The sequence below is a fragment of the Porites lutea genome, chromosome 6 (genome assembly GCF_958299795.1).
Source record: "Porites lutea chromosome 6, jaPorLute2.1, whole genome shotgun sequence".
In the NCBI taxonomy this organism is placed as follows: domain Eukaryota; kingdom Metazoa; phylum Cnidaria; class Anthozoa; order Scleractinia; family Poritidae; genus Porites; species Porites lutea.
Window position 1 is genome coordinate 6930556 of NC_133206.1, and position 12454 is coordinate 6943009.

General features: G+C 39.7%; 3 protein-coding genes across 3 annotated transcripts in view; 2 read left to right on the forward strand and 1 right to left on the reverse strand.

Annotated features, from left to right (window-relative positions):
- Window positions 1–889, reverse strand: part of LOC140941178 (echinoderm microtubule-associated protein-like 6) — a 24558-nt gene extending 23669 nt beyond the window's left edge. The window contains exon 1 of the mRNA XM_073390151.1: window positions 1–889. This exon is cut by the window's left edge and continues 226 nt beyond it. Coding sequence (XP_073246252.1) covers window positions 1–664 — 664 coding nt within the window. The 5' untranslated portion in view covers window positions 665–889.
- Window positions 890–1174: 285 nt separating this feature from the next.
- On the forward strand, window positions 1175–5722 carry LOC140940505 (small ribosomal subunit protein uS8). The gene is made up of 5 exons (XM_073389485.1): window positions 1175–1238; window positions 1434–1574; window positions 2903–2982; window positions 4867–4952; window positions 5589–5722. The coding sequence occupies exons 2-5, from the start codon at window positions 1442–1444 to the stop codon at window positions 5680–5682; spliced, it is 393 nt and encodes a 130-aa protein (XP_073245586.1). The 5' UTR covers window positions 1175–1238; window positions 1434–1441; the 3' UTR covers window positions 5683–5722.
- A 2090-nt stretch (window positions 5723–7812) lies between these two features.
- LOC140942359 (uncharacterized) lies at window positions 7813–12125 on the forward strand. Its single transcript, XM_073391312.1, has 4 exons — window positions 7813–8040; window positions 9782–9932; window positions 10999–11034; window positions 11757–12125. Exons 1-4 carry the CDS (start codon window positions 7843–7845, stop codon window positions 12056–12058), a joined length of 687 nt encoding a protein of 228 aa, XP_073247413.1. The 5' UTR covers window positions 7813–7842; the 3' UTR covers window positions 12059–12125.
- Window positions 12126–12454: the final 329 nt, after the last annotated feature.

The following is a 12454-nucleotide window of genomic DNA, read 5'->3' on the forward strand; positions in this document are numbered from 1 at the left end:
CCTGGCATTCACGGTATAATCTGGTTATTATGCCTTGATAGGCCAATAAATCTCTAATTCGATTAGGATCACTACAGGTAAACACCGCAACATAAGTAGCCATGCAATCAATCCACTTAGTGATATCATCCACTCTTTCAGTTTCATCAATCATCACCTTGTTCTTTGCATTTTCTCTTCCAAGATTTTCAGGAAGAAGTTCTTGAAAGTTAATATAATTTCCATCTCGTATTTGCTTAACAACTTCCTTGGGAACTGGTGGTTGGGCAGTATGCATACAAAAGTCTTCAACTGGCATTACCTGTGACTCAAAACTCCTACTTAATGAAGTATTTGACCTTGCTTGGGCAGATGCGGACCTCCATAAACTTTCAAAACTTTTAGAGCGACTCCCCGAAAAGTTAAGAGATGCATTTGGAGTTATAGAAGTATTGTATTTATCATAATCGTCATCGTCGTCGTCATCATCATCCGACCATTGAACGTGTGGGTACCCATTCCTCTTGTCAGAGCCAAAACGCACCTTGCCATTCACCAGTGTAGAACTACCATTTTGAGAAGTAGAAAGCAAAGTTTCCCACGCTGCCTTGGAGGTTTTTCCTTTGCGACCTCTTTTAGTATTGGTTCGTGCTGGATCCACTCTTTTCTTCTCTCTTGTAAACATTACAGTCACTGAAGAGATCGTCAAAAGATCTCACAAAGTCTCAACACAAAGTCACGCTATCAAAACACCGTTAAACAAGCTCATTCGCACTTCTTGCAAGTCATTGACAGTCTCATTAGTAGCATTTCACTATTTGATAATAAATCTTTTCAGCTATGATCGACACACAAAACGTGATCTGAATTTAAAAGGACTTAAGTTTATGTCCCACTAAGTCTCAAACATACATAATAAGCTTAAAAACGTTTTGTCTCTCAGGAGACCTCTGCTCATTTGTAACCGTCAGCATCTATAAACTAGCATACCCTCCTCGCTCCATGTACAAGTAGTTCTTAACATCGATGACTCATAGATCTTTTGCATTATATGCATATACATTTAAAAGCAACTCAAATATTTGCATTTCAACGAAAAACAAATCGTAAAGGGACCACGAAGTCTGTTGATTTCTGTTTACCGCGCTGGCTGTGAACCGCGCCTGGAAACAAATATCACGAAAGCGAGGCTACCGGGAATATATTATGGTCTAGTAACTAGTTTCTTTCTCTCTCTCGCGATCGCGATTTTCCACCAGGTATGGTAAATTGTCCTCGAAAATCTGTCTGCATCCGCTTCATAAGAAGGGTTGTCGAGAAATTCTCTTCATTTCTGAATAAAGCAATAACTGTTCTTGACTTTTGTTTCGGTATTTTGTGTCTTACTGAACGTTAACGTTCATTTACTGAGTTTGTTTAAGGGCTTCTGTTGACATCAGTGTTTTGTGTCTCAGGGTTCAAGATGGTGCGGATTAATGTCTTAAGCGACGCTCTAAACTCTATTTGCAATGCGGAAAGACGAGGGAAGCGGCAGGTTCTTCTCCGTCCCTCATCGAAAGTTATTGTAAAGTTTCTCACTGTTATGATGAAACATGGTAGGTTAAGTGGCGTCTGTTTCCTCTTCTAATCTTGTAGAACTACGAAAAAAAATTTGTCAGTGCTAGAAACACGTGCCACAAGTCCTATTTATATCTTATGGTATGTTTTGAGTTCACTTGGGTGGTGTAATGTGAATTATCTTCACTGATATTTCTCGCCAGCTGTGAAACTGTTGTCTGAGCTCAGCTGATGGCTTTACATCTACATCTACGTAGATGTAACAACTCTAATCTTTTACGGTTTCACATGTAGGTCATAATCAGACTAACGTGCCACATACATGCTGGTGTTTCCTTGTTTTGTATTTTATCAGGTTGATTACTGGGTGAAGTTAGCAAGAAAAATAAGCAATTATTTCCTGTCTTGTTTATATACTTTGGAGCAACTACAGACTAATTGTAGGAGTTTCACATAAGTAGCTCAGGTCTAGTTCAAACGTCAAACTTTTCACTTACCAAGCCTAATCCTTCAATCAAGTACATGAGGAGATAGACATTTTAATCAAGAAAGTCAGACGTGTCTTATCATGAATTAAGTTTGAGTAACCCACATGGGAATTTCTACCATGGAGCAACTCTGTTTCAATCGTCAAACTTTTTGTGCACCAAATCCAATGTATAAATTACTATAATTTGTTTTGATTGGTAAGCATTGTAGAACATTGTACATCGTGAAAGTGACTTGAGGCTGACTTATGAAGGTGGACATTTGAATCAACTGTCAAACTTGTATAATTTGGATCAACCCAAATAGGTATTAAGTTTGGTACATGAAATGTTCGATGTTTGAACTTAGCCTCAGAGGCTCCCTACTGCTTTTCACATAAGACAATCAGTCGGTAACTACCGATAATAGGACCTTTGCAGCTAGCCATTCACGTGGTAAAAAACCACCGTGCTGGAGAGCAAAATTCGCACTGGGACAAGACAAACAAAGAAAATTACCATTTCAAATTATGTATGTCTTGTTTGTCTTGTTCCAGTGCGACTTTTGCTCTCCAACGTGGCGGTTTGGTGCCACGTGAATGGCTAACTGCAAATGGCCTATTCTTGATTGATTGATATTGATCAATCAGTCAATGGAAATTGATGGTCACAACTTTTTTCACTGTTAGCACCATCTTTTTTATGGATTTAATCATGTTATTATTCAATATCATTGCCTTATGGTGTTCGGCTTGAACGGTTTCCAAATGTTACAGTCAAACCTCTAGTAAGGGATAAAAAAAATGTGTTTGTTGCTCACTTGCAGGAGTTGGTAGCTCACAAAAGGTTCATTAGGAGCCACTCGTGTGAAATTTACTGACAAAAGTGTTTCTTTTCAGGTTATATTGGGGAATTTGAAATTGTGGATGACCATAGAGCTGGCAAAATTGTAGTCAACTTGACAGGACGCTTGAACAAGGTTTGATTTTATTAATTTTTCAATACAGTCTCTCTCCTGTTTTTGTTCTGTGAATAATGCTGTTATAACAAGGTTACATTAGCTATTTGCTGTAGATGTGACCACGTTAGTCATTTGTGAGAGTTTTGACTGTTTTTATTTAAGGTAATTCCCTTGAAAATGATCTGCTATCCAGATTTTTTTCTAACTTGGCACAATAATTGACAGCCATATATAGCACATTGAAGAACTGCAACAAAAAGATGGGGTCACCCTGCCTGTTTTTGTCCTGCGTGCCCATAATTCTAAGCATTTTCCCTGGTTGGGTGTGAAATGTTCAAAACTTGAACAGCCGTCAAAAATTTGTTATCATATGGCAAAAACTAGAAATCATAATGAAACCTAGGGCCCATTTGTTTGTTTGTGCTATAATATCTCTGTAATGTGACTTTTTAATTACCTTATCTTGCACGTGGTCTGAAATTAACTTGTTTTATGGATGCCAACTGGCAACTAAATATGAATTTTTGGCTGCCAGATGGCCAATTGCGGTCACCTAAAAATTTTCTTGTACAATAAAATGTAAAAAAGCATGTTTGAGACATTTCTGTGTTCAAAAAGAGCCCCACTCTAGTCATCAGAAAAGAACGCATGCGTATAGCATTTCCGATTTCGTTTTAACAAATTACCTTTTTGAGCGAAAAAATATGCAGCGTAGACTTCAAAAGATCCACAGTTTCACTTTCATAGCCCAAGTGTCCAAATGTTCCACAAAATTCTTGGCAGCTTTTTTATCTCCACTTTGCAAGAAATTACGAAAAGATTGGAGTGTCTTCACAGACACTTCATCTGAATGAATATTCAAAGCACATGGTCTTAAGCAGCAGCATTCTGAGATAAACTGCTGGAGATAAACATAGCGGCTTGGCAACGTTCACATCGCATTGCTCGCAGATCTTGTGAAGGTAGTTTCAGAGAAAAACTCATTTCAGTTTATTCCTAAAATATCAACAAGGTAAAAAGTAAGACACCTGTCAGTGAAAGGGACTAAATCATAATTATTTTTAATCAGTTTCTGTGAATGTTAAAGTTAACAATAACAATGTGAATAACAGTGCTACATGGTAAGTTGCCCGCTGAATTCTGGTTGCCATTATAGGCGCAATTTCCGACCCTTTGCAAAAATATAAGAAAAATAGATGTTTTTGACATTATCTTAAACTCCTCTGTGGCTTCAAATGGGGGGTTGCACATCATTCGTCTCTAAATAATACGACTTCTCCCATCCATTTTTTACCTCCTTCAAATATATTTTTCTTGTGGTCATAAAAAGTAAAAAACACCCATAAAAAGGGGTCTCTTTGCATGTCATTCATCTCTAAATAATACAACTTCTCCCATCTATTTTTTTTACCTCCTTTAAATATATTTTTCTTGTAGTCATAACAAGTAAAAAACACCCATAAAAAGGGGTCATCATTCTCCTTTCATCACAAAAAGACATCAAAGAAACAAATTCAGCTTCAAATTATCAGTTTGTGCAAAGGGACTGAGGTGGGTCCCAAGACCAACACCTGTTTAGCCAGGAAGAGTTATCAAAATTGCTGATAAAACTATTTGGACTACAGAAGGGGCCTTTGTTGAAGTTGAAGTTACCTCTCTTAAAGCAATTGGTGATCTTCAAAACAACATTTATTGTCACAGTGTTATGCGCAATAGGTGATGAGTAGTGTGAAACAAAGGAATTAGTCGGTACGAGTAGTTGCAAAGTGAGAAGTGGCAGATTCAAAGTTGAATTCAAATTTAAACATGAGATACTGAAGGCTCACTAGCATCCATCCACGCAATAACAATGAAGACTAGAGCAATGCATCTTGATAAATCATCATCTTTGTTTTTTTTTAGTGTGGTGTTATAAGTCCTCGTTATGACTTAAAAGTTCACGATATTGAACAGTGGGCAAGCAACCTCTTGCCATCGAGACAGTTTGGGTAAGTGAGCATATACGTGTAGTTACCAGTCAGCTTTTGATATTCATGTAAATGTAATGTAATGGGCTTTGTTATCCCACGTTGTAGTCTGTTCAATTGATTGTTTTAAATGATAGGATTTTGTGTATAGGAGGAACTGTACCAAGGGTACAACTGGGAGGGGGGGGGGGGATTGGGAGGGGGGTCTTTAAGGGTGTTGGCCAAAGAATGAGTGGTGGAAACTATAGGCAACTCTCGCCTTGCTGCCACCTTGCATTACAGACACCCAATAATACAATCAAGGGCTAAATCCCAGCAAAATTAATTACATAACTTAGTTTGACTGGACTAAATTCCCTTTATTGCAGCTCTCACTTTTAAGGAAACAACACGCAACTTGCAGTCCGAGGGGTGTCAGCGTTAAAGGGATTTGCCTGTATTAGTTACTCCTCTGGTTTTTGTTACCTCTTAAGGGTTAAAATGAATTAAAGCAATGGCCGTAAAGCAACATTTTGGGATCCTTTCCAATAAGCACCCACTCCTCCACCCAGGCTCCCCACCTCCTCCCCAAATCAGGGTGCTTTCAGGCCACTGATGAGGCATTAAATATTATTAATTATGTCAGTCAAGATTCAAACTGTATGATTGTGTTTACAGATACCTTGTCCTTACTACCTCCAGCGGCATCATGGACCATGAAGAGGCCAGAAGAAAGCACACTGGTGGAAAAATTCTAGGGTTTTTCTACTGACCGAGATCTTCATTATAAATAAACAGAATATTCCTCTGCATCATTTTGTTTTAGTTAATGCTAACATCCCCGCACCCCACCTCTGTCCCCTCTTGCGATGCGTTACCGAGCGCGGAACAAAGAATAGACTTAATTCGCTACTTTCACATTCCTATAATACACATTGTGTACCCCACCCCCCCCCCCCCCCCAAACGTTTTGCATAAGCATTGTTTCCAATTTCTCTTGGGATTTACAATCCTCCCAAGAGAATTTGAAAACAATACTTATGCGAAATTTTGGGGGGTAAACAAGGTGTATTATGGTTTATATGAAAGTAGTGAATTCACGATATCCGCCATCTTTGCACCCGCTTGTGGACTGATGAGATAAAAGCAGTGTCACGTGGTTTCTCTGGGGCAAACAAGTGAAAAAATTTCGCTAATGCAAGAAATCGCGGTTAATATTGTTTATTCTAGTCAACAGATCATGAATATTTCATTTTAAAGACGATAATTGCAGATTATGGGCGGAAGCGACCATTGTTACTTCTTTGGATTCAATAGCGACCGTAATGTCTTCACAGCAAACATTAATGATATAAATCTTGTCGAAACTCGAACTGTACCGGTATTGGCAAATTTTGGTTGTTTATCATTTACAAAAAGTTTCCGGAAAATCCGATTGGAAAGCAGTTGGAACGCGACTGTTTCGCTGGATCCAGCGGAAAATTTGCAGGAGCAATGGAACATCTGAAAAGTAGTCCTGTTTTTCCGGAGGGAATGTTGCAAATTCTTCAATTCAAAGTTTTCAGGCCTGCTTGGCCGTTTTTCGGTAAATGGAACTGATATCATTGTACACATGGTAAACGCGATTCCGGGATGAAATTAACCAGTCTTGAATTTGGCTTACCATTAGTCCGGACGTGAAGCCAGTGGTTTGCCCATGTAAATGGGAAACAACTTTTGTCACTTGTTTGTCCCCTGCAATACCACGTGAAATTGCTTCTATTACCTCGATCCTAAAGCGCGTTCAAAGTTGGAGGGTATCGTAAATGATAATAGAGAGACTTAGGGCCTGTTTACATGGAGGTGGGGGGCCCTACTATGTAAACAGGCCCTTAGCGTGACGTTTACGGCAAATGTTAGTCTCCCTCACAGCCGTTTTTGGGAATGTCACGCAACGTTCCCCGACAAAACGGCCCGGAGGGAGACCAGGCAAACGTCATATTCAAGTTGAGAATTTCTCCAAATAGAAAACGTGCGCCTTAAAACAGTCCGAACCAATCGTTATGGACAAAACTAACGTGAAACTACTAATTTTAGGGAAGAAATAATGAACAGTATAGAAAATAGTAAATAAAAAAAGTAAACAGTAAATAATGAACAGTAAGTAACAGTAAAGTTAAGGAAAAACTTGGTCTCGTGGTACAAATTTCTTTATGAAAACCTGACTCTAAATCTTTCTAGCTAATGTCTAATCCTTGGGCGGGAAGAAAGTGGACGTCGAGTATATTAATTTCGAATTAGTGGAGCCTGAGAAAAGAGGAAAACTTTTAACTTCCCACCGCAATCCGAGCTTCTTCAGTGGATAAAGGTGCTCTACAGTTGCCGTTTCGTTCTTTCGTCGCTAGTTGGGGTTATCGGCACAATCAACCACCACTGAACCACCCTGATCTGCTGCTGGTATCACCGTTGGTGAAAAGGCTTGTGCTTCATTGTGCGATGCATACCGGGGGTTACCAAGAGATTTGGCGCATAAGTGAATGAAACTTAGTGAAAGTTGTAAAATGTATCATACCCTTAACAAAACCCCTGCGCGTTAACTCAAAATGTTAAGGCAGAAAATAAGTGTTGCTTTAACTTTCTTCAATTTCGATGAGCACGTAGAGCAAACAGCTCCCCTCATCCGTGTTAAAACAGAAAAGGCTGGCCGTCATAGCATTTTATTTCACAGACACTGTTAGAAACATTTGACACATTTCGCGTCTCCTTAATTCACAGCTGCAGATGAAGAGGTTTGGAAGATGATTAATGATGATTGAGTTCGTTTCCTGTGGTTCTCATACGCGTTAACAATGAAGCGGCAGGTACTTTGGACACGCTTGACAAAAAGTCGCACCTACACTCAGAAAATTCAAGACTAGCGACATCTTCTGAATGGGTCTTCAGTCGAACAAAGATGAACACAGAACTACATTTGGTCCGTTTTCTGGCTCTAGCTTTAGCATTTTGTAAATTATTTCTCCGAGTGGCTGTAGCCGAAGGAGAAATTAGCGAAGAAGATAAAATTATCAAAGATTGTAATGGAATTCTTTATCGGCTGATGGTTGATTCCGGAGAACCGCCATTTCCTGATACCGCTTGCGATGTGAAACAGGTAAGAACTGCCGGCGTCACACAGACAGGATAAATCAGTCCTCAGTTTCAGACTTTCAATCATCAAGGACTTATTTATTAAGAAGTGCGCAACCTCCTTGCTTGTTGGATCAGTTCGGTCATTGATACAAAATTATGTTGATTTCAAAACAATAATAATTATGTTTTGGCTGCTAAAAACAGAGAAAGATTATTATCAAAGAAATCCATGACAATGCTAGAAGGCCTTCGTTATGCATCAGTCAATTCCACCTGCGCCCAGCCCTCGCCTTCCCCCCCTGCCCCCGGGCTGACCCCTGGGTATTGGCATTTTTTTTGCCTTGGATCGCAAATCCCCCGTGGTGAGGACGAAAAAAGAGGGCAAATGCCCCGTCCTCCGTCAACACTACAACATTTGTCATTGATCTCACAATCGAATGGGGGGGGGGGGGGGGGGGGATGGTGCCATTTTAAGCATTTTAATGTGCAATTTTTTGTCTCAGTTTACGTCTTCCTTTGTAATAGCGCTAGGATTCTAACGATTCAAACGCCGACATTCACCAGTTTATGGTTTTAGTATTGATATAAAATTATTGACATTAAATTAATAGAGCGCTGTAAAGTTATATGTTATGAATAGTTTTATAAATATGAAAGGATGTTCTTCAAAATAATATGAATAGAAATTTGATTCAATAACCAAAAAACGTTGATTCCCATCGATAGCTCCAATTTCGTTATGTAATTTTGGCTTGATAAGCAATGAAGAAATGCATGTATAAAACTTTACAACCCTCTTCAATTTATTCCTGTCCTTGACAGATGAGCCAATCTGCTTTTTTTCCAGTAAAGCCCTCTGTGTATTTATATTCTGATAGGAATCTGCGTGCGTGTCAAAAGCTCGGGAATGGCCCCGGGGTTGGCAAATGCCCGGCCCCCGGGCAGTGCAAAATTTGCAAATGCCCCACCCCCGGGACTTACAAGGCCGGCAAATGTCCCGCAGTAGCCAGGGGGAGGGGAGGGGGGCGCTGGGCGCAGCTGGAATTGACTGATGCATAAGCACCTCGTGTTAGCAATGTAAGACGAAACCGGACAGCAGTAGAAGAGACGGAGATGCCCGTCGGAAAATTTACATTAAACCCCAAAAGGAGACAGCGGCAGGCTTATTTGACCCCCGTAAGGTGACTATGGCCTTATTCGGATAATGAAAGGTGACCATGCATAGTATTCTTAAACAGACAACCAAATATATATTAGCTATATATATAGTTATTTTAATTGCCGGGCTTAAGATATTATCATCGCCGAATGCTATATTTGATACCAAATGAATATGAGGAAATATCGGCCTTTCCTTCTAAACACCACTAAATGACACCAACAACTGCAGTTTACACTTTAATGAGAAGAGAAGGATACACGTCTCCTTCTAATGGAAGTTCCTCCCCGGGGTCAACAAACAATATGTGGAAAACAGCACCCACCCTTTCTACATATCGATCAATCAGTCTCCTTCCTGCACTAACTGCAAAGCTAACAGAGCCGTTTTCCAAAGTACCTCTAGATCTCTGATCTAGAACTGCGTTAAAAAGGAAAGAGTCTCTTATCTTCGTTGTTGTGCTGTTGTCATCATCCGGTTTAGACTGGCACCGTTTTCACAACACCTTCTTCTAAGTACATACAATTTTATTACTGGTAGGCATCTAACAAAACGTTTTCAAAAGTTTGTTCACAAAGTTCTTACGAAAATTTTTCTTTTACAGAAAGTAATAGACTGCTTTGAAGAAAGACAAGGGTCAGGAATCCTTTTGGATAAAGATCGGTTTCTCTTACTCCAGTCTTCTATAGTAGATAAAGCGTTAATGTGTCCTAACAGCAACTTCGAGCAACTTGAACAGAGTATCCAAAATTCTGGTAAGTTCAACTTCTTGTTCTTTCTTGTCAGAAAACGTGTTGCATCTATCTCGGCCCGTCGAAGAGGGAGACATGTCTGATCGATCGTCTTCATGGCTTATGGAGTTTTCCTCGACTTTTTCGTTCTTTTCTGATCGAACCTAATCGTATATGTTAGTCAGTATTGAAAAGACAAAATCATTTGAAAATAAAAATATTTCTTAGTATCTTTTTTTCATCATGCGTTGTGTATACACTGTGTATATGAGGCCAAATAATAACATGAAAGAAAAAGTATTTTAAAGACGTATGCTTGCTTTTGGCAAGTTTATTTTGTTACAAGGAGCGGTAGAACTCGTAACTTTTTTAACGTTCTTTTAGTCTTAGTCTGCAAAAGTTTGTTTTGAAGTTTGCGCTGTGTGGTTAGAGAGATTTTAGAGAGATCAAGATTCACGTTTACCGCAAACGGCAAACGTCAGACTCAAGTTGACAATTTATCAGAATAGAAAAAAAGGTAGATAAAAACAGTCCCGAACGATTCCTGTGGCTAAAACTGGCATAAAACTACTTGTTTCAAAATGGCTGTCATGTACCATGTTTAAAAAAAACGCTGTCCCCGGTCCTTTTTTTGTTTACTATTAAGCACTCTCACCTTTTCTTAAATTTTAACACTAGCACACGCACATTTTGCACATCTGCTGTGATGGGTTATGCCTTTTGGGATAATACGAAATTAGAATTAGACTTCGGTTTTGTCATTATGGAAAGTAGACTGGGTCCAAAACTATCCCATAGTGCATTTCGACAAAGTACCCTCCTTAGGCTAGTCTCCTGCGTAACCTCTCTGAATGGCCAATACGGACCGATTTCCGACGCACTGCTCAGTCCGCGAGATTGCTAAATTGTATCTTTGTTCCCAAACGTCAAGTATACTCTCATATATCCTGAAGTCACAACTGAAATTCGATGGAGGAGTTTTCCTATTTCAATTTAACGAAATCATCTTAACATCTTTCCATCAAAAAGATCGAGCATTTTTTTTTAATAAAACAAGTTGTATATTTGTAACGTTCTTATTGCCTTATAGCTACGGTCCAACAGTTGCTTCTCCAGCATCCAAAAAGTAAGTTTTTTGTAGTAAACGATTTCTTAGTCTTTCTCTTTTGTGCCTTCACTGACTTTGCTGCACCTTGCGAATGTAAGAAAGGAGAAGTCGCTATGTCACGTTGCCTAGGTAGCAAATTTCTGGATCTCTACAAACCGTTGACATGTATGACTTTCCTATGCATGACTGCACTCAGGAACAGAACGGCAGCACATACTTTAATTTACTTACGTCGCTTGACAATAAAAATGGTCGTCTCTGTCAATAAAGATTTTTGAGATCCAGAAAATTTGCAACTATGGTAACGTGACGTCACGCATCTCCTCTCTATAAAAAGAGATGGGCATGGTTGCAATGAGCCTGGGATTAAGAGAGTCCAGAAATACTTTGCTGATAAGAACGTATGGCCCTGAATGAAGTAAAGCTTGGTTCTTGTACAGGCCCAGCTAGCTTGCCATGCAGCATAATGACTGGCCTTCTGGAAACAGTTTATTTGTTTAATTCCCGCTTCAGTTGCCAATATTTGAGCCTCGAGAGAAAAAATATATATCTAGTTTTTCAGTTCTCAGGAACCACGAAAAAAAATTCCTACGTGTACAAATTTCAGGAAGTAAATCTCGGGGAGCGGTTAACATTTGCGGACCAAAGAAATGGCCCATCCCCTTAGAGCGAACGAAATGACCGATCCGGGTTTCTCCCCTAGATCCCAAATTGAGGTTTTATATATTATCTTCTTCCAGTTACCATACCCTTAATGGGTCCTGAAGACTGCGCTAAGATGATACACTTGAAATGTGAGAAGAAACTCTTCGACCAAATGGTAGTGGACCATTTGCCATGGCCTAAGACAACCAAGTGGAGGCAGTGTTATGACGAATATATGAAACAAACACAATGTGCATCGACAATACTGGAGAAGTACTCCAATTTGCAAAAGTACTTTGGAGAGAATTTGAGACAATGGGAATATACTTCAGGACTTTTTGGTATTTTTATGAATGACCATCATGAATCGACATTAAAACTTATTGTTGGCAGATAGCGAAACTAGGCACTCGGTATCCTAATATGAGAAAGGGCAAGGAGGGGGTAACCCTGGGTACCAAAGGTTTTTTCTCGCGTGTGCGGCGAAGATGCTTCGGGCCTGGTCAGCCGCAGGCCGACGCGTATGTAGTTCGGCCTTAATCAGACTGGGCCTTAATTTAAACCCGAAGCCACGAGCGGCGAACCGAAACCGGAAAACGCGCATGAAAAGTCTCTGGCACCCAGGGTAGGGGGAGGGGGGTTGTCACGAAGTAGATGACAGAAATTTGTTCGTTTTGTGATCCAAGCGTAAGACTTCGCACGCATACCCACACTCGGCAATAATGAAAGTTAAGTCTTTCAGCCACCTGAAGTTTCACCGTTAACTTGAAAAATAAAAACTCCAAAATTTCTG